Source organism: Scyliorhinus torazame, chromosome 10 (assembly GCF_047496885.1).
Source record: "Scyliorhinus torazame isolate Kashiwa2021f chromosome 10, sScyTor2.1, whole genome shotgun sequence".
In the NCBI taxonomy this organism is placed as follows: domain Eukaryota; kingdom Metazoa; phylum Chordata; class Chondrichthyes; order Carcharhiniformes; family Scyliorhinidae; genus Scyliorhinus; species Scyliorhinus torazame.
The window spans coordinates 93,528,849-93,546,365 of NC_092716.1; the positions used below are offsets into that span (position 1 = coordinate 93,528,849).

Below are 17,517 nucleotides of genomic sequence, written 5' to 3' on the forward strand. Positions count from 1 at the left end.
TTTCAACTGGGATTGTCTGTTTAAAACTACCAATGGAGAATCCCAAATTATTCGCTCTGCTGTCGCTGGCAAACAAAGTATGTTTTTGAACATTAAAACCTTCAAACTGAGTAACAAATAACTTCTGAATATCTAGACAAGCTGCTCAGTCATACACATGCAGAAACTGTGCTGAAGCTGCAAGTATAGAGTTGGAGCAAAGTAGAAAAAGCTTCGCCTAGTCCACCATGTACAATGTGTTTAACTGTTGGATATGTAAATATATGGATAATACTGCATTCAAGATGCTCGGATTAACAACATTCCTTGACAATAATAAATCCTCCTCTCCCTACCAGGTTGAATTCCAATTATTTTACTCCCCATAATCTTCGCAAAGGTCTGATGGATAACTATCATTCTGCCTCACAAAGGCAACTCTTCTCCAAGATAAGTTATGTCCATGCCTGCACCTTGCCTATGCTTGGGGTATATATTTGAAGTACATTTACCCATTATAGTCAAAGTCAGCTGCAAGAAAGATGAGGCAACATTACTTTGTCCAGGAGCCATTGAGACTTACTTAAAAAGGAGGTGCCACCTCAACAAACTAAATCCTGCTGCAGGCAATGCGGACTCTCATTATTTTCTGACTAAAAAAAGGTTTGAGTTCCACTACTAGGAGTGGTTTAGTCACTTTCGCCTCCAGCCCTTCCATTCAACCAAATAGTTTTTTACCCAACTTCCAGTATATATATTTTTTTAAATGTTCAAAAGTAAAATGAAATGAAAGGTGCTTTTAAAAATCACTCATCTGATTTTTCTCTGCATTGCTCACAGCAGTGTCCAGAGATTTATCTTTTAATATCCGGAGAGTTGACAACCGTAACCACCACACATAGAAAGGTCATTGATGTGATGCATAAGTCATGGGCCTGCACATTGGGGGGTGGTAGGAGAGATAAATCAAGATGGTCAAAAATGTCTCAAAATGCTACCCATCTCTTCTTGCAGTATGGTTACATTAGGAGGACAGTTATCACTCTGAGCTGGACAATGTATAGCTGGTACCTCAAAATCCTGGAGAAGTGCCACCAGTGCTGCCTCTCCACAAGATCCTGTAAATCCATTGGCTGAAAAGACACATTAACGTCAAGTGTTCTCACTAGGTCAACACCCCATCATCGAAACATTGATCACACTCGATTAGTTCTGCTGGGTGAACCACATTGCCTGTATGCCTAACACAAGACTCTCAAAACGAATGCTCTACTCGGAGCTTCAACACGGCAAGGAAGCCCTATGAGGGCAGAGGAAATGCTTCCAGGACATTCCAAGCCTCCAGGAAAAAATTCAACATCCCCACCAACATCTGTGAGTCACTGGCCTAAGACCATCCAAAGCGGAAAAAAAGTATCCGGGAAGGAGCCAGATTTTGTCACTGAGAGCAAGCCGAAGCCAGGCATCGACAGCAAAATGAGTGCATGGCAACCCAGGCACCCCACCCACCCATTCCTCCAACCATCGTCTTTCGCACCTGTGGCAGAGACTGCAGGTCATGCATTGGACTCCTCAGTCACCCGAGAACTCACCTTTAGTGTGGAAGCTAGTCATCCTCCTAGACTCCGAAGGACAGCCCAAGAAGAAGATGGAAAAAGTGCAAATGTTAGTGCACCAGGAACCAAGGAAATATAGATTATTTGCAATGTAAACAGTTAGAATTCCAATGAATTCTAATTAACAGAAGTGAATATTAGTGAAGTCCAATATAACTTGGATAAAAAGTTTAGATTTTCCACATTTGCTCTTGATCACTAAACATTGGGCTGGGCAGGATTCTCCGTCAGCTGATGCTGGAATCGGGAACCGCGATTGGGCAGAGAATCAGTTCTAATGCAGAAATCGTGGCAGGCGCCTGTTGCACGATAAATCGCAATTCCCCATCACCTCGACAGTGGCGTCAATGCGTTCCAAAACGCATGTTCAGTAAACACCCTTGGCATATCATTAGCGGGCCCGATCCGGTATTCTCCTGTGCCTCGATTCTCCGCTTTCACTGTGGAGAATTCCCGATGGTGAGGTTCACTTGTGCTTTTAAAAATCGTGAAACAGGCGCCATGGCTGCTGAGGGAGAGAGAGGAGGGGGTATGAAACGTTTTTTTGTTTGTTCATGGGATGTGGGCGTCACTGGCATTTATTGCCCATCCCCAGTTGCCCATGATGGGGCAATTAAGAGTCAACCACATTGCTGTGGGTCTGAAGTCACTTGTAGCCAAGACAAGATAAGGATGGCAGATTTCCTTCCCTAAAGGACATTAGTGAACCAGATGGGTTTTTACAACAACCGACGATGGTTTCATGGTCATCATTGACTTCTAATTTTTTTTTTTTTTTAAATTTAGAGTGCCCAATTATTTTTTTTCCCAATTAAGGGGCAATTTAGCTTGGCCAATCCACCTAGCCTACACATCTTTGGGTTGTGCGGGTGCAATCCACGCGAACACATGGAGAATGTGCAAACTCCACGTGAACAGTGATCCGGAGCCGGGATCGAACCCGGGTCCTTAGCGTTGTGAGGCAGCAGTGCTAACCACTGTGCCACCGTGCTGCCTTCACGTTTAATTATTTAATTCAAATTTCACCATCTGAGGTGGTGGGATTTGAACCTGGAACCCCACAGCGTTACTCTGGGTTTCTGGATTACTAGTCATGTGACAATATCACTGCCACCGCCTCCCTTACAACATCGCCATAGTTTGCAGACAGTTGTGCCGCTGGCGGGGGGGCTTCTGCCAGGGCCGGGGAGTAGCGGGGTGTGGTCAGGAGGTGGGCTGTGGGGTCGGGGTGGAGACGGAACACCATTGCCGCAGCTTGCAATGCAGCCATGCAGCTGCGCACGCCGTTGACTGCCCACTGTGAACTTAGGGCCGCAGGTCTTATGCTTGTCCCTCCAGGGCACCCCCTAGGTGTTCTCAGGCCCCAGCCGACCCATCAGCAGGATGGGCACACTCCAGCGCTACAAGTGCCATTGTGTTGGCTGGGATGAGCGTGTGTGGGGAGTGGAGTGTGCATATGCGGCTTCAGCTCGTCAGCCTCCCCCAAGTGTCAATCACAGGCCCAGCAAATCCTCCACCATTTTTCAATGAAATTGATTGGGTTCCACGTGGTGCCAGTACTAGTCCCTTACCAGTCGCTGAAGTCGGTCCAGGTGCGGCGCCAATTTTGCTGTCGAGGAACTCCACCAATCCTGCCCCGGCTAGTCTCAAGAATAGAGACTCCCGCCGAATGACTCAGGTTCACAAGTAACAACAGACAAGTTACTCAAACATTTCTGAAACCAAATGCGATACCGATGGTCTTTCCAGTAAGAGTCACTGCAGGGTGATCTCAAACAAAGTTAACATTTTTGCCCTTCACTAGCCTAAATATATCAGAAGCAGTTGTGAGCTACTGAACTCTGAAGCTACCCCATCATAATCTTGACCAAAATGATGCGGTACAGTACCGCACCACCTACATTGCCAGTTATATCATCAATCCAAACACCAGAATTATTCCCACTGATTCTAAAACCGAGTTCAGAGCTCTTTGTACTCACAGAACCAGCCAACCCCCCCACCCTTCCAACGTTACCCCACCCAACAGTAAGGGCAATGTTTGGACATGAAGGACAATTTAGCATGGCCAATCCACTTAACCTGCACATCTTTGGACTGTGGGGGGAAACTGGAGCACCCGGAGGAAACCCACGCACACACGGGGAGAACGTGCAGACTCCGCACAGACAGTGACCCAAGCCGGGAATCGAACCTGGGACCCTGGAGCTGTGAAGCAATTGTGCTAACCACTATGCTACCGTGCTGCCCAACGCTTTCCCCCCCTCCTAGTTACTGCACATTTCTGTTCAATCTATTGTTATTGAGTGGGGCATGCAGTAAACTGCTCCAAGCTTTCCATCTGCCTGCATCTGAAAAAGAGTACAGCTCCCAATCCTGCATCTGCAGCAATAATAGGTAGTTCTGGGTCATAGTGAGATAAAATATCAGGTGATATGAGACCCTTTGATTTTCTCAAAAGACATCTGTTGGATTCCTCCCAGCACCATTTATTGCCTTGTCGTAATAGTAGGCGTGATGGCACAGCTAAATTGGGCAGGAATTTATTAACTCGGTTTACCATACCTAGGAATATTTGGAACTCAAAGTCATGGTCCAAGGAGCTGCAAATTCCTTTATTGCTGTCTTCTGTGGACCAACTACCAGATGCTTCCACAATATACCCAAAGAACTTGACGGTCAGCAAGAATTCACATTTGTTGTTGAACACAAGTCTTGCTTCCTGCAGGCATTGTAGCACAGCTCACTCTGTTCTGAGTGGATCCATGGATCAGGACATAATCCATGTGACATACAATCCCAGCTAGTCCTTCTGGGTTACTTGCACATAGCCACTGGAAGATTTGTGGTGCTGAAGGGTAATCTGCTGAAACAAGACTTCTCCAACGGTGTAAAGGTTGCAAGATCCAGGCTTTTCATGGAGGAGCTGCCAAAAACCTCTATTTGCATCTAGCTTGGTGACGATTGAACTGTTTCCAGATTTCATCCAGAGAATTTGGGATAAACTTCACATTCAACAACTGCTTTGTTCAGCAGTGAAACATCTACACAGAACTTTGAAATTAGATGCCTAAAATTCTGCATGGTCCTTAAGTAGTCATATGATCAAGCTGTAACTCCTAACCCCACCCTTCCTAACTCAGCATGTGCTTTTCAAACATCCATCTCCTTGGCACTCATGTTAAAAGCTGTACAAACACATGTTGCTGATTCTCCTCTGCCTCAAATGACAACAGGTTTTTATTCAGTGGAAACTTCAGGAGGTAACATGAATGCTTTTACACCACTGACAAGCCACCATCAGATCAGAGCTCAGGCTCACCTGCCAGTTTGTCTCAGACAACTAAAACACATCAGCGTTGCTCTGTTTTAACAAATACATCCACATCTTGCATTTCAACTCAAAACTTTGAGATCATGCATCATGATGCCAATATTAGAGTCTTAGCCCGAGGTTTGCCTCTGGAACATATCAGTAGCGCCAAAGCAAAGTTACCAAACACCCACGTCAAGGAGCTTGGCCAGATAACGCACTTCCGTAGCTTCAAACCCACAATCACCCCCTCAATCACCCCCTCAAAAAAGCTCTGTCTAGTTAAGTCAATCCCTACACTGCAGCCAAGTATGAGGGGACGTGGAAAGGGAAACAATAGCAAGAGGAAAGGAGCAAGTAACTGGCTGAGTGATAGGATTGGGTGCTCAGAGATTCAGGAGAAAAAGATATTTGCTCATGGCTCCCAGTTGTGGGTGGGGAGGTCTTGTAGCACAGTGGGTGGTGCCCCAACCTCAGCCAGCTCTGTATCAGAGTCCCACCTGAGGACTTAATAGCCAAGGAAGCAGTGCCCATAACATGGCCAAACAGTTTGAATACCAAATCATAGATCGTAGAACAGTACAGCACAGAACAGGCTCTTCGGCCCTCGATGTTGTGCCGAGCATTGTCCGAAACCAAGATCAAACTATCCCACTCCCTGTCATTCTGGTGTGCTCCATGTGACTATCCAATAACCACTTGAAAGTTCCTAAAGTCCTTCCAACACATTCCAACAGCGGGAAATAAAAGCAAGAGGGATTCCTGGTCAGTAATGGAGTCAGATGGAAAGAATATTGGGAGTCTCTACTACACTATCCATAGCTCCAGACTGCAACATGCATGTTAAAAGTGTATTTTGCAACAGCAACTTGGATTCAAGAGTGGACTGTAACAAACTACCACCACCCACAATGCCTTGTTTCAGTTGACCAATGAACCAAATAAAAACTGGCTGAAGCCCACTGCCAGCCTCTTTTGCAGCCACTCATGTGCCGTACTCCTCCTGCACCAATATGAAGAGATATCCTGCAGTTCAGGTCATAGAGGCACTGAAGTACAATACAAATAAACATCACACCCTGTTTTAAGAGAATAACTTCGCTGCACTGTATGTTTTAAATCACTTCTCTGTAAAGCTCTGTTATTCGTACCAAGGGAACAAGCTGTCCACAAAGTTAGCTGTTTCAGATTTAAACAGCCTATCTTTTAATGAGTCTACAGAGCGGTCAATCCTGAAATCGTAGAGAGGTCCCTCAATTCAATGGCTCCAACAGGATAAAAAGGCACCTTTAGTTTTCCAGAGGAATGCTGAACTCATATGCACATGCAGATCCATTAAACCTCAGAGCCAATGTTTGATCTCGGTCCATCTCCATAAAACAATCCAGTTCTCCAGAAATAGAAGAGAATAAAAACATATACCATGTAGAAAAGTATATTAGATCTGAAGCATATACACTTAGGTTACTGAAAGCATGTCCGACTTGGTGGTCCACTCAACTGTATCTGAGAAAACAAGTGAACCAATGGGGTGATTTTTAAGGCGCACTTTACCCTTTGAGGTTAAATCCTAGTTTTCAAAGTTAATTAGAGCTCCAACAATAAGTAGTCAACGGAATGAGTAACGTAACAATCTGAATAAAATGTCTGTGTGATGGGGGCATGCAAAGGGAGAAGAAAAATAAAAACAGATTTGTTAACAGCCGCAATTTCGGGCAGTACAGTGGCGCAGTGGTTAGCATTGCAATCTCACGGTGCCGAGGTCCCAGGTTCGATCCCAGCTCTGGGTCACTGTCCTGTGGAGTTTCCACATTCTCACCATGTTTGCGTGGGTTTCGCCCCCACAACCTAAAGATGTACAGGATAGGTGCATTGGCCATGCTAAATTGCCCCTTAATTGGAAAAATTAATTGGGTACTCTAAATTTTTTGAAAAGCCACAATTTCAATCAATGCAGAAAAGTGGTTATTTTTAGGGCGCTTGCATTTCTATAGCACCCATGGCCAGTTACCTCAGTTGGCTACACAGCTGGTTCGTGATGCAGAGCAAGGCCAACAGCGCCGATTCAATTTAGGTCCTGCCTTCTCAACCTTGCCCCTTGCCTGAGGTGTGGTGACCCTCAGGTTAAATCACCACCAGTCAGCTCTCCCCCCTCAAAAGGGAAAGCAACCCATGGTCATCTGGGATTATGGTGACGTTACTTTACTTTAGCACCTATCACAGATAATGGATGTTTCTGAAATGTAGTTATTATTGGAATGTGACAAACTAGGTGATCTGCTTGTGATGTTTGGCGAGGGATGGATGTTTTCTAGAACATGGAGACTTCCCTTGTTGTTTTTAGAAGCATCAAGGGATTGCTTCAGCTCACCTGGGGGGAGAATCAGGGCTTTTTGATTCGCATTGCAACTGAAAGTATGTGCAGTATTTCCGCAGTACTGCACTGACGTATTATCATGGACTCACATCTCTGGAGTGAAGTTGGAACCCGTAGCTTTCCAACTCAATTCTGAGACTGAACCATTGAGATGGCAACTCTCAACTCCCTTCTATTTCCCTTAATAAAAATTTACATAGCAAAAGCAGTAGGCGGTTGTACTGGGCTAAACAACTTGAGGTCTTGACTTCAGATTTCATTCCGAAAACTAGTAATTTATGGACTAGTTGTTGTAAAATCTCAAGTAGCTCAGGGAAAGAAACCTGCAAATTCGACCCAGTCTGGACTACATGGTGGATTCTTCTTGCCCGTGAGGAACCTGGGGGTGAGCAATCATTACAGCCTCGTCAGTGCTGCTCACATAAAACATGGTATTGTACTCTACATCCATATAATTAACGTTTTCTACTCACCCTGTCCAGCAACTCCCAACTTTTAAAAGCCCGACATAATCCTAAATTCTGCTAAATTGCTGACAAACCATCTGTGACATAAAAATGCTTTTGAATCGCCCATGGTGCTGGAATCCAACAGAAATTCAATGGAGAGTGCAGGAGGGCCTGCCAGAAACATCACAAGGTACACCGAAATATGAGGTGTCAATCTAGTGGAACTTCAACACAGGATTGACTACCTGCATGACAGACAGAAGCTGCATGCGATGGGCAAAGCAAATCAATCCTATAATCAATGGATCAGATCCAAGCTCTGCAGTCCTGCCACATCCAGTTGTGAATAGTGGTGGACAATTAAACAACTCACTCGAGCAGCAGGCTCCACAAATATCCCCTTCCTCAGTAATGGGAGAGTCTAGCAGATCAATGCAACACTTGCAACCATCTACTGCCAAAAGTGCCAACTGAATGATCCATCTCAAGCCACCCGAGGACCCCAGAATCACAGTTCAATTCACTCGACATGATATCAAGAAACCACTCAAGTCACTAGGTTCTGCAAAGGCTTTGGGCTCCAACAACATGGAGAGAATAGTACTGAAGTCTTTTACTCCAGAGCTAGCCATGCCCTTAGTCAAGCTGTTCCAGTATGGCTAGCACGCCGGCATCTTTCCGGCAATGTGGAAAATTGCCCCGTTATCTCCTGCAGGAGCAGGAGAAATCCAATCTGGTCATTACTGCCCCATCAAAGTGTGAGATTGACAGGGCTATCAAGCTGTACTCACTCAGCAATAACCTATCACTGACACTCAGTTTGGGTCCATCAGGGCCACTTAGCTCCTGACCTCATTGCAACTTGATCACACAGACACAAAGAGCTGAATTCTAGAGACGAGGCGAGTGTGACTACCCTTGATATCAAGGCAGCATGTGATAAGACAATGACCTTCCTCCATCATAAGACCAGAAGTCGGGATGTTCACAGATTATTGCACAATAAGTGCACCAATCCTCAGATACTGAAGCAGTTCATGTGCACATGGTTAAGAACTGGACATTTTTCAGGATTGGGATGATTGCCTGGGACTTGTGGTGCGAACAATAACTACCTCCAACAAGACAGAATGTATTCATCTCCCCATGACACTGCCATTGCTGAATCCTTCATTGTCAAGATCCTATGGGCTATCATTGACCCGAAACTGAACTGGACCAGCCTGAGAAATATCGTGACTATAAAAGCAGGTCAAAGGCCGATAATTCTGTGGCGAACAACTCACCACATGTGCGCAATTTAACAGAAAAATATTTAAGTGTCATTCTGGGCAAGTTTGGAGGGGTGTTTTTCGTCGGCCTTTTCGGTGAGATCCATACTGATATTTACTGACACTTAGTCATTCTTTTGGATCTTGGGTTGTTCTGGTCCACCCTAGCCCACCTTTTTTCAGCAATGTAGAGCTGGACTCACTGGCAAGACCAGCTCCTCAAGGTTGGGTTGCCACTTAGAAAGGGTGCCCAGATCTCCAAGTGAGCTTGAGGGTCCCCCACACCCACGGGCATTTCACCCCCCCCCCCCCCCCCCGCCCCCAAGAAAAACACATGAGCATTAGCCCACATCCCCCAAGTGAGTACACCCTGCTATTGGGCCGCTGAGGGCCCCCTTCCCCATTTTCATGCTGCCCCACCCCCTCATCTTTAAGCCCCCCTCCTTTTCAGGACCCTCACCCTTCATACCTCCTTATCCCCCCCTTTCAGTGCAATCTTGACAGTGCCCCATCAGCCTGGCAGTGCTATCCAAGAGCCTTGGCAATGCCAGGGTGGCAGTGCCAAGGTGCCAGTCTGGCACTGCCAAGGTGCCTGGGGCCAGGAGGAGAGCCAGGGTGGGACCCTGCCCTGTCTACCCAGGGATCTCCAATGGCCTGAGAGACACCCCAAATGCCATTACACCAGGTCCACATTTGCGTGGACCAGTGCTAAGCGGCGCCATTGTGAAGTCTCCCAGGCATGGGCTTTAGTTCCCAGGCCCGGGAGAATTGGGGGCCGGCACATTTAAATTAGCCTAATGGTTCACTTAAATATGTGATCTTGCGAGGCGTTAAGAACTCGTGAAAGGTCGCCCATGAGACTGAACGGCCTCACCACATTACCGAGTGGGGAGGCCGTTCGATTGTACTAACGTCTCTGTTCACGAAGCTCAACAACATCCAGTCCAAATGGTAAGCAGTGGCATAGTGGTACTTTCACTGGACTAGGAATCCAGACACCCAGGTTAAAGCTCTTGGGATCCAGGTTAGAATTCCACCATGATAAATTGTGACATTTGAATTCAATAAATCAGAAAATCTGGAATTAGAGGTCTAATGGTGACCATGACCACTTCTTTAAAAAAAAAACACATCTGGTTCACTAATGCCTGTGAGGGAAGGGAATCTCTCATCCCTTAACTTGGTCTGACAAATCCGGTTGATTCTCTGCCACTCAATTCAAAGGCAATTAGGGAGAGGCAATAAATGCTGGCCCAGCCAGCAACATCCACATTCCATGAATTAATAGGGGAAAAAAAAGCCCTCTTGATGGTCACCCCATCCATCATTCACAACCGCACAGTGACAACAGTGCAGTGTGTACCATCCACAAGATGCACTGCAGTATCTCATCAAGGCTCCTTCGCCAGCATGTTTCAACTTCCACCATCCAGAAGGACAAGGGCATCAGATACATGGAAACAGCACCACCTGGAGGTTGCCCCCTCACCCCCATCACACGCCATCTGGAAATATATTGCCGTTCTTTCACTGTCACTGGGTCTAAATTGTGGAACCCATGTTCCTACAGCACTTCAGCAGTTCAAGGAGAAAACTCACTGCCACCTTCTCATGGGCAATAAATGTTGGTCTGGGGCAGCTCTAACGTCCTATGAACAAATAAAAGTGTTTTAGTGGCATAACCCTTTCCTTCATAGAGCCAATATATGCATCCAATGAACAAGCTCTTGCCATCTTGTTCATACATTTCAGTGGCCTAAGGGGAACAACAGAATATTTTGGCTGTACATGGAGATTTGGTGGACTGGGGGGTGCAGGGAGAAAAAGGGTGAGAGTGTTGCCAGGTGTGATATTTCTGACTGAGCTGGAGACGGCACAGTGGTTAGCACTGCTGCCTCGCAGCACCAGGGGCACGGGTTCGATCACAGTCTTGAGCGACTGTCTGTGTGGAATTTTCACATTCTCCCAGTGTCTACTTGGGTTTCCTCCCCCAGTCCAAAGGTGGGGTTATGGGGATAGTGTGGCCTGCTCTTTCAGAGAGTCGGTGCAAACTCAATGGGCCGAATGGCCTTCTTCGGCACTATAGGGATTCTATGGAACACGAAGGGTAGCTTCTTTTGAGTACGCTGAAAGTTCTCAATTATAGATCGTGCCTTCTGATCTAGCATGGGTAATAAGAACCTAGTCTCACTAAAAAGGTGCAAAAAATGTACATTTGTGAACCGTACAAGTTCATTGAACACAATTGCCAAAACATTCAGTGCAATTTCATCCTCAACCATGGTGGCATCCCCACCATTAGACAGACTACGCTCTCAATGGGCTGATAATTGAAAGAAAGGGTCTCTAAGCCTCGAACAAAAACTCGCCATGTCCCTCCCAATTTATGGATTCAGCAATATGTAAAAATATTAATGCAGGGCAGACTTGTATTTTGAGAGAAATAATACAACTGATCTTAACTCAACATGGAAAATATGCCCAACTCAAGAACGTGTACGAAGACAGGGTACACGCTAGTTGATCGTGTGGCAAGTAGAAGAGGGAAAATATCCTGTTATTTAGCACAGAAAGACCTAAAAAGTCCGACCACAAGGTTTCAACGCCAAGAATGAAGTGAGAATTTGTTTTATATGGAATACAAGTTAGTGTCTGCACAGCATGATCATGAACAATTCTTTTTTTTTTTTAAATTTAGAGTACCCAATTCTTTTTTTCCCAATTAAGGGGCAATTTCACGTGGCCAATTCATCGACCCTGCACATCTTTTCGGGTTGTAGAGGTGAGACCCACAAAGACACGGGGAGAATGTGCAAACTCCACATGGGCGGTGATCCAGAGTTGGGATCGAACCCAGGTCCTCAGCGTCGTGAGGCAGCAGTGCTAAACTCTTACTGTGCTCACGAACAATTCATGCAGTTTTCTAATATGCTATTATGTGCTTAAATAGGAACAGTACGAAGTCTTACAACACCAGGTTAAAGTCCAACAGGTTTGTTTCGATGTCACTAGCTTTCGGAGCGCTGCTCCTTCCTCAGGTGAATCTTCACCTGAGGAAGGGCCAGCGCTCCGAAAGCTAGTGACATCGAAACAAACCTGTTGGACTTTAACCTGGTGTTGTAAGACTTCGTACTGTGCTCACCCCAGTCCAACGCCGGCATCTCCACATCATGGCTTAAATAGGAAGGCATCTACAAAGTGCCCACTTCCCAACATTCCTTCCAAAAGTACCATTTTGACCACCTATCCATTTACAATCTTTATTTGAGCCCATCTACAAAAATCTTAGATAATTGCTCATAAATATTGCCTTGCCTCCAATCCTGTCCCACAAGAAGTAACTTCTCCAAGTCACCTCTGTCACCAAACTGCCCCATCTCTTCTACACCAGGGAGTGACCATATGAGCTTTCGCGAGGTAACTTTGCTTGACGCAGTCCCCCCTATTTTTAGCATAGTTGTTTCTTAAAATTAAATCAGCCATTCCAAAATAATAAACAATAGAAGTATAGGCATATTGTCACTACCTCACTCTATTAAAGTGCATACTTAACGGCAAGCTTTATTGCCAAGGATCAGGTTTTATGGTCTCCAGATTATTTGGTGCGCATGTTAATGACCTGGACTTGGGTATTCAGGGCAGAATTTCAAAGTTTGCAGTCGGTACAAATCCCAGAAATGTTGCAACCACAATGAAGAGGATACCAACATACCTCAAGGCCAGAGACTACGGAAAATCGGCAAACATGGCAGACAAAATCTGACCCAGAGAATGTTAAGTGATACTCTTTGGCACAAGATCAAGGAGGCATTATGAACTAAATGGTATAATTTTAAATGGGTACAGGAGCAAAGAAACCAGAGAACATATGCCCACAACTTGTTGATGGTAACAGGACAAGTTGACAAAGCTGTTTCGTGAAAAAGCATGTAGGAATCGTTGGTGCCGTTCAGAGGCAGAGGATACAAAAGCAAGCGTGCCATAGCAAACCGTTAGAACATGGTTAGGTCTTAGTTGGAGAATGTAACCAATTCTGGGCACTACATTTGGAAGACAGGTGGCATGGCCTTATAGAGTCATAGAATTTACAGTGAAGGCCATTCGGCCCATCAAGTCTGCACCGGCTCCTGGAAAGAGCATCCCACTTAAGCCCAGGCCTCCACTTCATTCCCGTAACCCAGTAACCCCACCTAGCCTTTTTGGACACCAAGGGCAATTTATCATGGCCAATCCACCTAACCTGCACATCTTTGGACTGTGGGAGGAAACCGGAGCACATGGGGGAAACCCATGCAGACACGGGGAGAAAGTGCAGACTCTGCACAGACAGTGACCCAAGCCGGGAATCGAACCTGGAGCTGTGAAGCAACAGTGCTAACCACTGTGCTGGCTTAAAAAGAGTGCGGAAGTGATTTACTAAAATGTACCCAGGATGAGGGGCCTCAGTTATGAGCAGAGACTGGGGAAGCCGGGGCTCCTTTTTGAACAGGGAAGGGGAGATTTGATAGGGGTGGGTGGGTGTGTTCAAATGCACAAATGGTTTCGAGAGAAGAAATAAAGAGTAGAAACTGCTCCCAATGACATGAACGCTGATAACAATGTGCGATTGGCAGAGAACCAGAAGCAACCGGGTTTGGGGAGGGGGAAGTAACAGGTGCTGATTGAGGATGCCTGAAGGGTTGGTGGAAGGTGATTCATTAGCTGCTTTCAAAATGGAATGGATCTATGCTTAAAGGAAAAACAAATCAGTGGGTTATGTGGAAAGAGCAGAGGAGTGGTACTAATTGGATAGTTCTGTTAAAGAGTTGGCATAGATAAGACATGATAATGATCTTCTGTGCCGCGTTCTTGTATGAGGCCATGGTGAATCTGACCATTCCTGCTAATCGCACATTTCCAAGCTATTTCAGAACTTGATAAATGTATTCATTCGCCTACAAAGCAGACAAAACCTGTGCTCTATTTCAGTGCTGTGTTATAGGAACAACTTTTACACAGGGACTGAACCGTGGCACTCGAAACTTGGGGGGGGGGGGGGGGGGGGGCTGTGACCCTGCAATTCATGGAATACACGGCCAATTCCTCACAGTAACTAGAGAATTCCTTCCGGCATGAGTTTCTTTGCGTTTGCAGTTTCAGCAAGGTCTATTTATTTTAAATGCATTTTTACAAATCTTCTCTCCCACAGACACCCTCCCGACAAAAAGGGGGAGGGCGGGAGAAACGAGAAATAAATGCACTTGCTAAACCGGTTTGGTTGTTAACCTGTCGGTTAACGCCCTTTAAAAAAAAAAGACTTGCTGTTGCACCTGTTTCTCAACGACAGGGATCAATGCACAAATCCACTCTCCCTCCCCTGGGTACAAATCCCTGAAACTCAAATAATGGCCATGAAATACGTCGTATTTCTTAAAGCCCATTTCCCCTTTCCACAGGCGTAAGCTATTTTTCTCTTTTACTTTCGCTCAGATTTTTTTTTTTTCAAAAAAGACTCAAAACAGTTCTCCGCACTGATCGAGAGAACATTGAAACGGTGCCTCTCACTTTTCGCCACACACACAGCCTGGATTCTCTCAGTCCAAGTACTGGAGCAGGTGCATTTTTTCTTTCGAACAAAAACAAAAACAGGCACTGAAGTAAGTCACAGTAGACTAGAGAGAGCATCCAGAACTTCCGGGTGTGCTGTTTACACAAAGCCAAAAGATTTTAATTGTCAAGTTGTGCATAAATCTTTCCGCTCGATTTAGTTCCATTGCTGCACGACCCGTATCCCTCACTCTGCACTTACTGACTGTATTAAAAGTTTCACATACGGAGAGTTTTTTAAAAAATGGTTTTAGATTCCAAATTTGCTTTTTTTTTGTCTGCGAGAAACATTGCGCGTTTTCTTCACTTTAATGAAAAGATGACTTTGCACAAAATGTCACTTGGAGGGGGCGCTGCAAGAGGTGACTGGGAGGGGCCCGGGTCACTTTAGTGAGTTGACCCCCAAACTTTTTTTTTAAAAGTTCTCGACTTACTTGTTTTTTCTGGGCGAATTCTTCCACCTCCTCTTCCTCCTCGTCCTCCTCCACCTGGTTGTCCTGCCTCAGCTCCCCAATGTAGTACTGCTGCAGCCAGCGCAAGGCGTTGGGGCTGTGTCGGTGTGGCGGTCCTGCCATGTCCCGGCTCACGTCCCTGCCCGCCCGCTGGACGATCATCTGTTCGCCGCCCGGGTGGCGCTGGATGAACGCTGACACGTCGTACACCCGCCGCTCGTGGATGATCCAGCAGGAGTCCACTGTCGTGTGCTGCTGCACCTCGTCTATACTGAAGTAGCGCTTCTTCTCCATCTCTGTGTGTGTATCTGGCTGTCCTCCTTTCCGGCTGTAGGGAATCCTACAGCTCCGGCTGTATTAATCACTACACTGCTCCTTGCCCTGCCTTGCCTCACCTCCCAATACTCACATTCCACTACTGTACAACTCGCGACCGCCTCCACTGCCCAGCATTAACATAATGAGCCATGACGCCAACATACACCTGACACGGTCCCGCCCTCTGCCGAACTATGTGGCCCAGCATTCATATTAATGAGACTTCCTCCGTTGACTAAGACAACCAGACACCCATCCATCTCCCTCATCCCACCTCCATATCTCGCCTCCCATCACTGCTGGAGAGCGAGGAGGTTGGACCTGGAGCAGCTTAGCTGCTGCACTTTGAGCGGGAAACTCTGGCCTCTCAGGGTGTCTACCTGCTGGCTCTCCCATCTCTCAAGCCCCCTCCCCTCCACGTCTGCTTTAAGCTTGTTCAGTGAGTTATCAGTCGAGGCACGGATTGTATCTCCGCCGTGTTATTGATACAGTAAGAAGTCTCACAGCACCAGGTTAAAGTCCAACAGGTTTATTTGAAATCGCAAGCTTTCAGAGCGCTGCACCTTCATCAGGTGAAGTGGGTGGAGGCAGGTGTTATTGATGGTCTAAATGGCCCCTGGAAGATCTGAGGCCACCCCGGCTAATCCTCTCTCCTCCTTGAAAATCCTCATTTTTGACTAAGCTTGCATAAGCGCCTGTCATATATAATTGGGCATTTGAAATTTATTTAAAAATATCTCAAACCATCAAGTCCCAGTAGCAGCCTAGTGTTATGGGCCAGGGTTTAGAGAACCCCAAAGTGTATCATGGAGTTCACCTGACCCACAACTTTTTTTTCTTTTTAAAAAAATATTTTTATTCAAATTTTTCCAACAAAATGTTTTAACAAACAAGCCCCCCCCCATAACAAAAAGAAGAAAGAACACAAACATCACAATCAAAAATAATAAACTACTTATACATTGGGTTTCTCCCGCATATATTAACCCCCCCATATGACATTCAAGAGTACCCTTGGGGACCCCCCCCACCCGCCCAAATACCCCCCCGAAAGAGACCCCCCCCCCCCCCCCGCCACCCCCCCCCCCCCCGGGTTGCTGCTGCTGACCTCCTCCTAGCGCTCCACGAGATAGTCTAGGAACGGTTGCCACCGCCTGAAGAACCCCTGCACAGACCCTCGTAAGGCAAACCTTATCCTCTCCAGCTTAATGAACTTTCACCACCTTGGACATAGTCCTCGCAAGACCCCTCCAAAACCCCTCCAGTGTCGGGCACGACCAGAACATGTGGACGTGATTTGCCGGACTCCCCGAGCTCCTCCCACATTTGTCCTCCACCCCAAAGAACCTACTCATCCTCGCCCCTGTCATATGTGCTCTGTGAACAACCTTGAATTGTATTACGCAGAGCCTGGCGCAAGAGGAGGAAGAATTAACCCTACTCAGGGCATCAGCCCACAGACTCTCATCAATCTCCTCCCCAAGCTCCTCCTCCCACTTGCCCTTTAGCTCCTCTACCGAAACCTCCTCCTCTTTCATCTCCTGATAGATCGCCGAAACCTTGCCTTCTCCGACCCATACACCCGAAATCACCCTGTCCTGAATCCTCTGTGCCGGGGCAACGGGAATTCCCTCACCTGCCGCCTCACAAACGCCTTCACTTGCATATACCTGAACGCATTTCCCGGGGATAACCCAAACTTCTCTTCCAGCGCCCCTAGGCTCGCAAATGTCCCACCTATAAACAGGTCCCCCATTCTTCTGATCCCTGCCCGATGCCAGCTCTGAAACCTCCCGTCCATCCTTCCCAGGACAAATCGATGGTTCTCCCGAATCGGGGACCAAACCGAGGCTCCCATCTCGCCTCTATGCCGCCTCCACTGCCCCCAGATCATCAACGTTGCCGCCACCACCGGACCCGTGGTGTACCTTGTCGGCGAGAGCGGCAGCGGTGCCATCACCAGCGCCCTCAGGCTCGTGCCCCTGCAGAACGCCATCTCCAACCTTCGCCATCGCCACCTACCAAGCCCTGACCCACAACTTTTAATAGATTGTGGTATGGGGAGCACACGGCCCACTCTACAGGTGTGGTACGGCAGAAATGGAAAAGTATTTTTTAAAGCAAAACAATGTTTATTCTATGAACTCAAGTGAACC

At 46.7% G+C, this 17,517-nt stretch overlaps 1 protein-coding gene across 1 annotated transcript in view; it reads right to left on the minus strand.

Moving 5' to 3' along the window:
• The window catches only part of fa2h (fatty acid 2-hydroxylase), a 104,720-nt gene extending 89,224 nt beyond the window's left edge, over window positions 1-15,496 (minus strand). The window contains exon 1 of the mRNA XM_072518442.1: window positions 15,026-15,496. Within this exon, the coding sequence (XP_072374543.1) occupies window positions 15,026-15,337 (312 nt within the window). The 5' untranslated portion in view covers window positions 15,338-15,496. The remainder of the gene's footprint in view (window positions 1-15,025) is intronic.
• Between the last annotated feature and the right edge of the window lie 2,021 nt (window positions 15,497-17,517).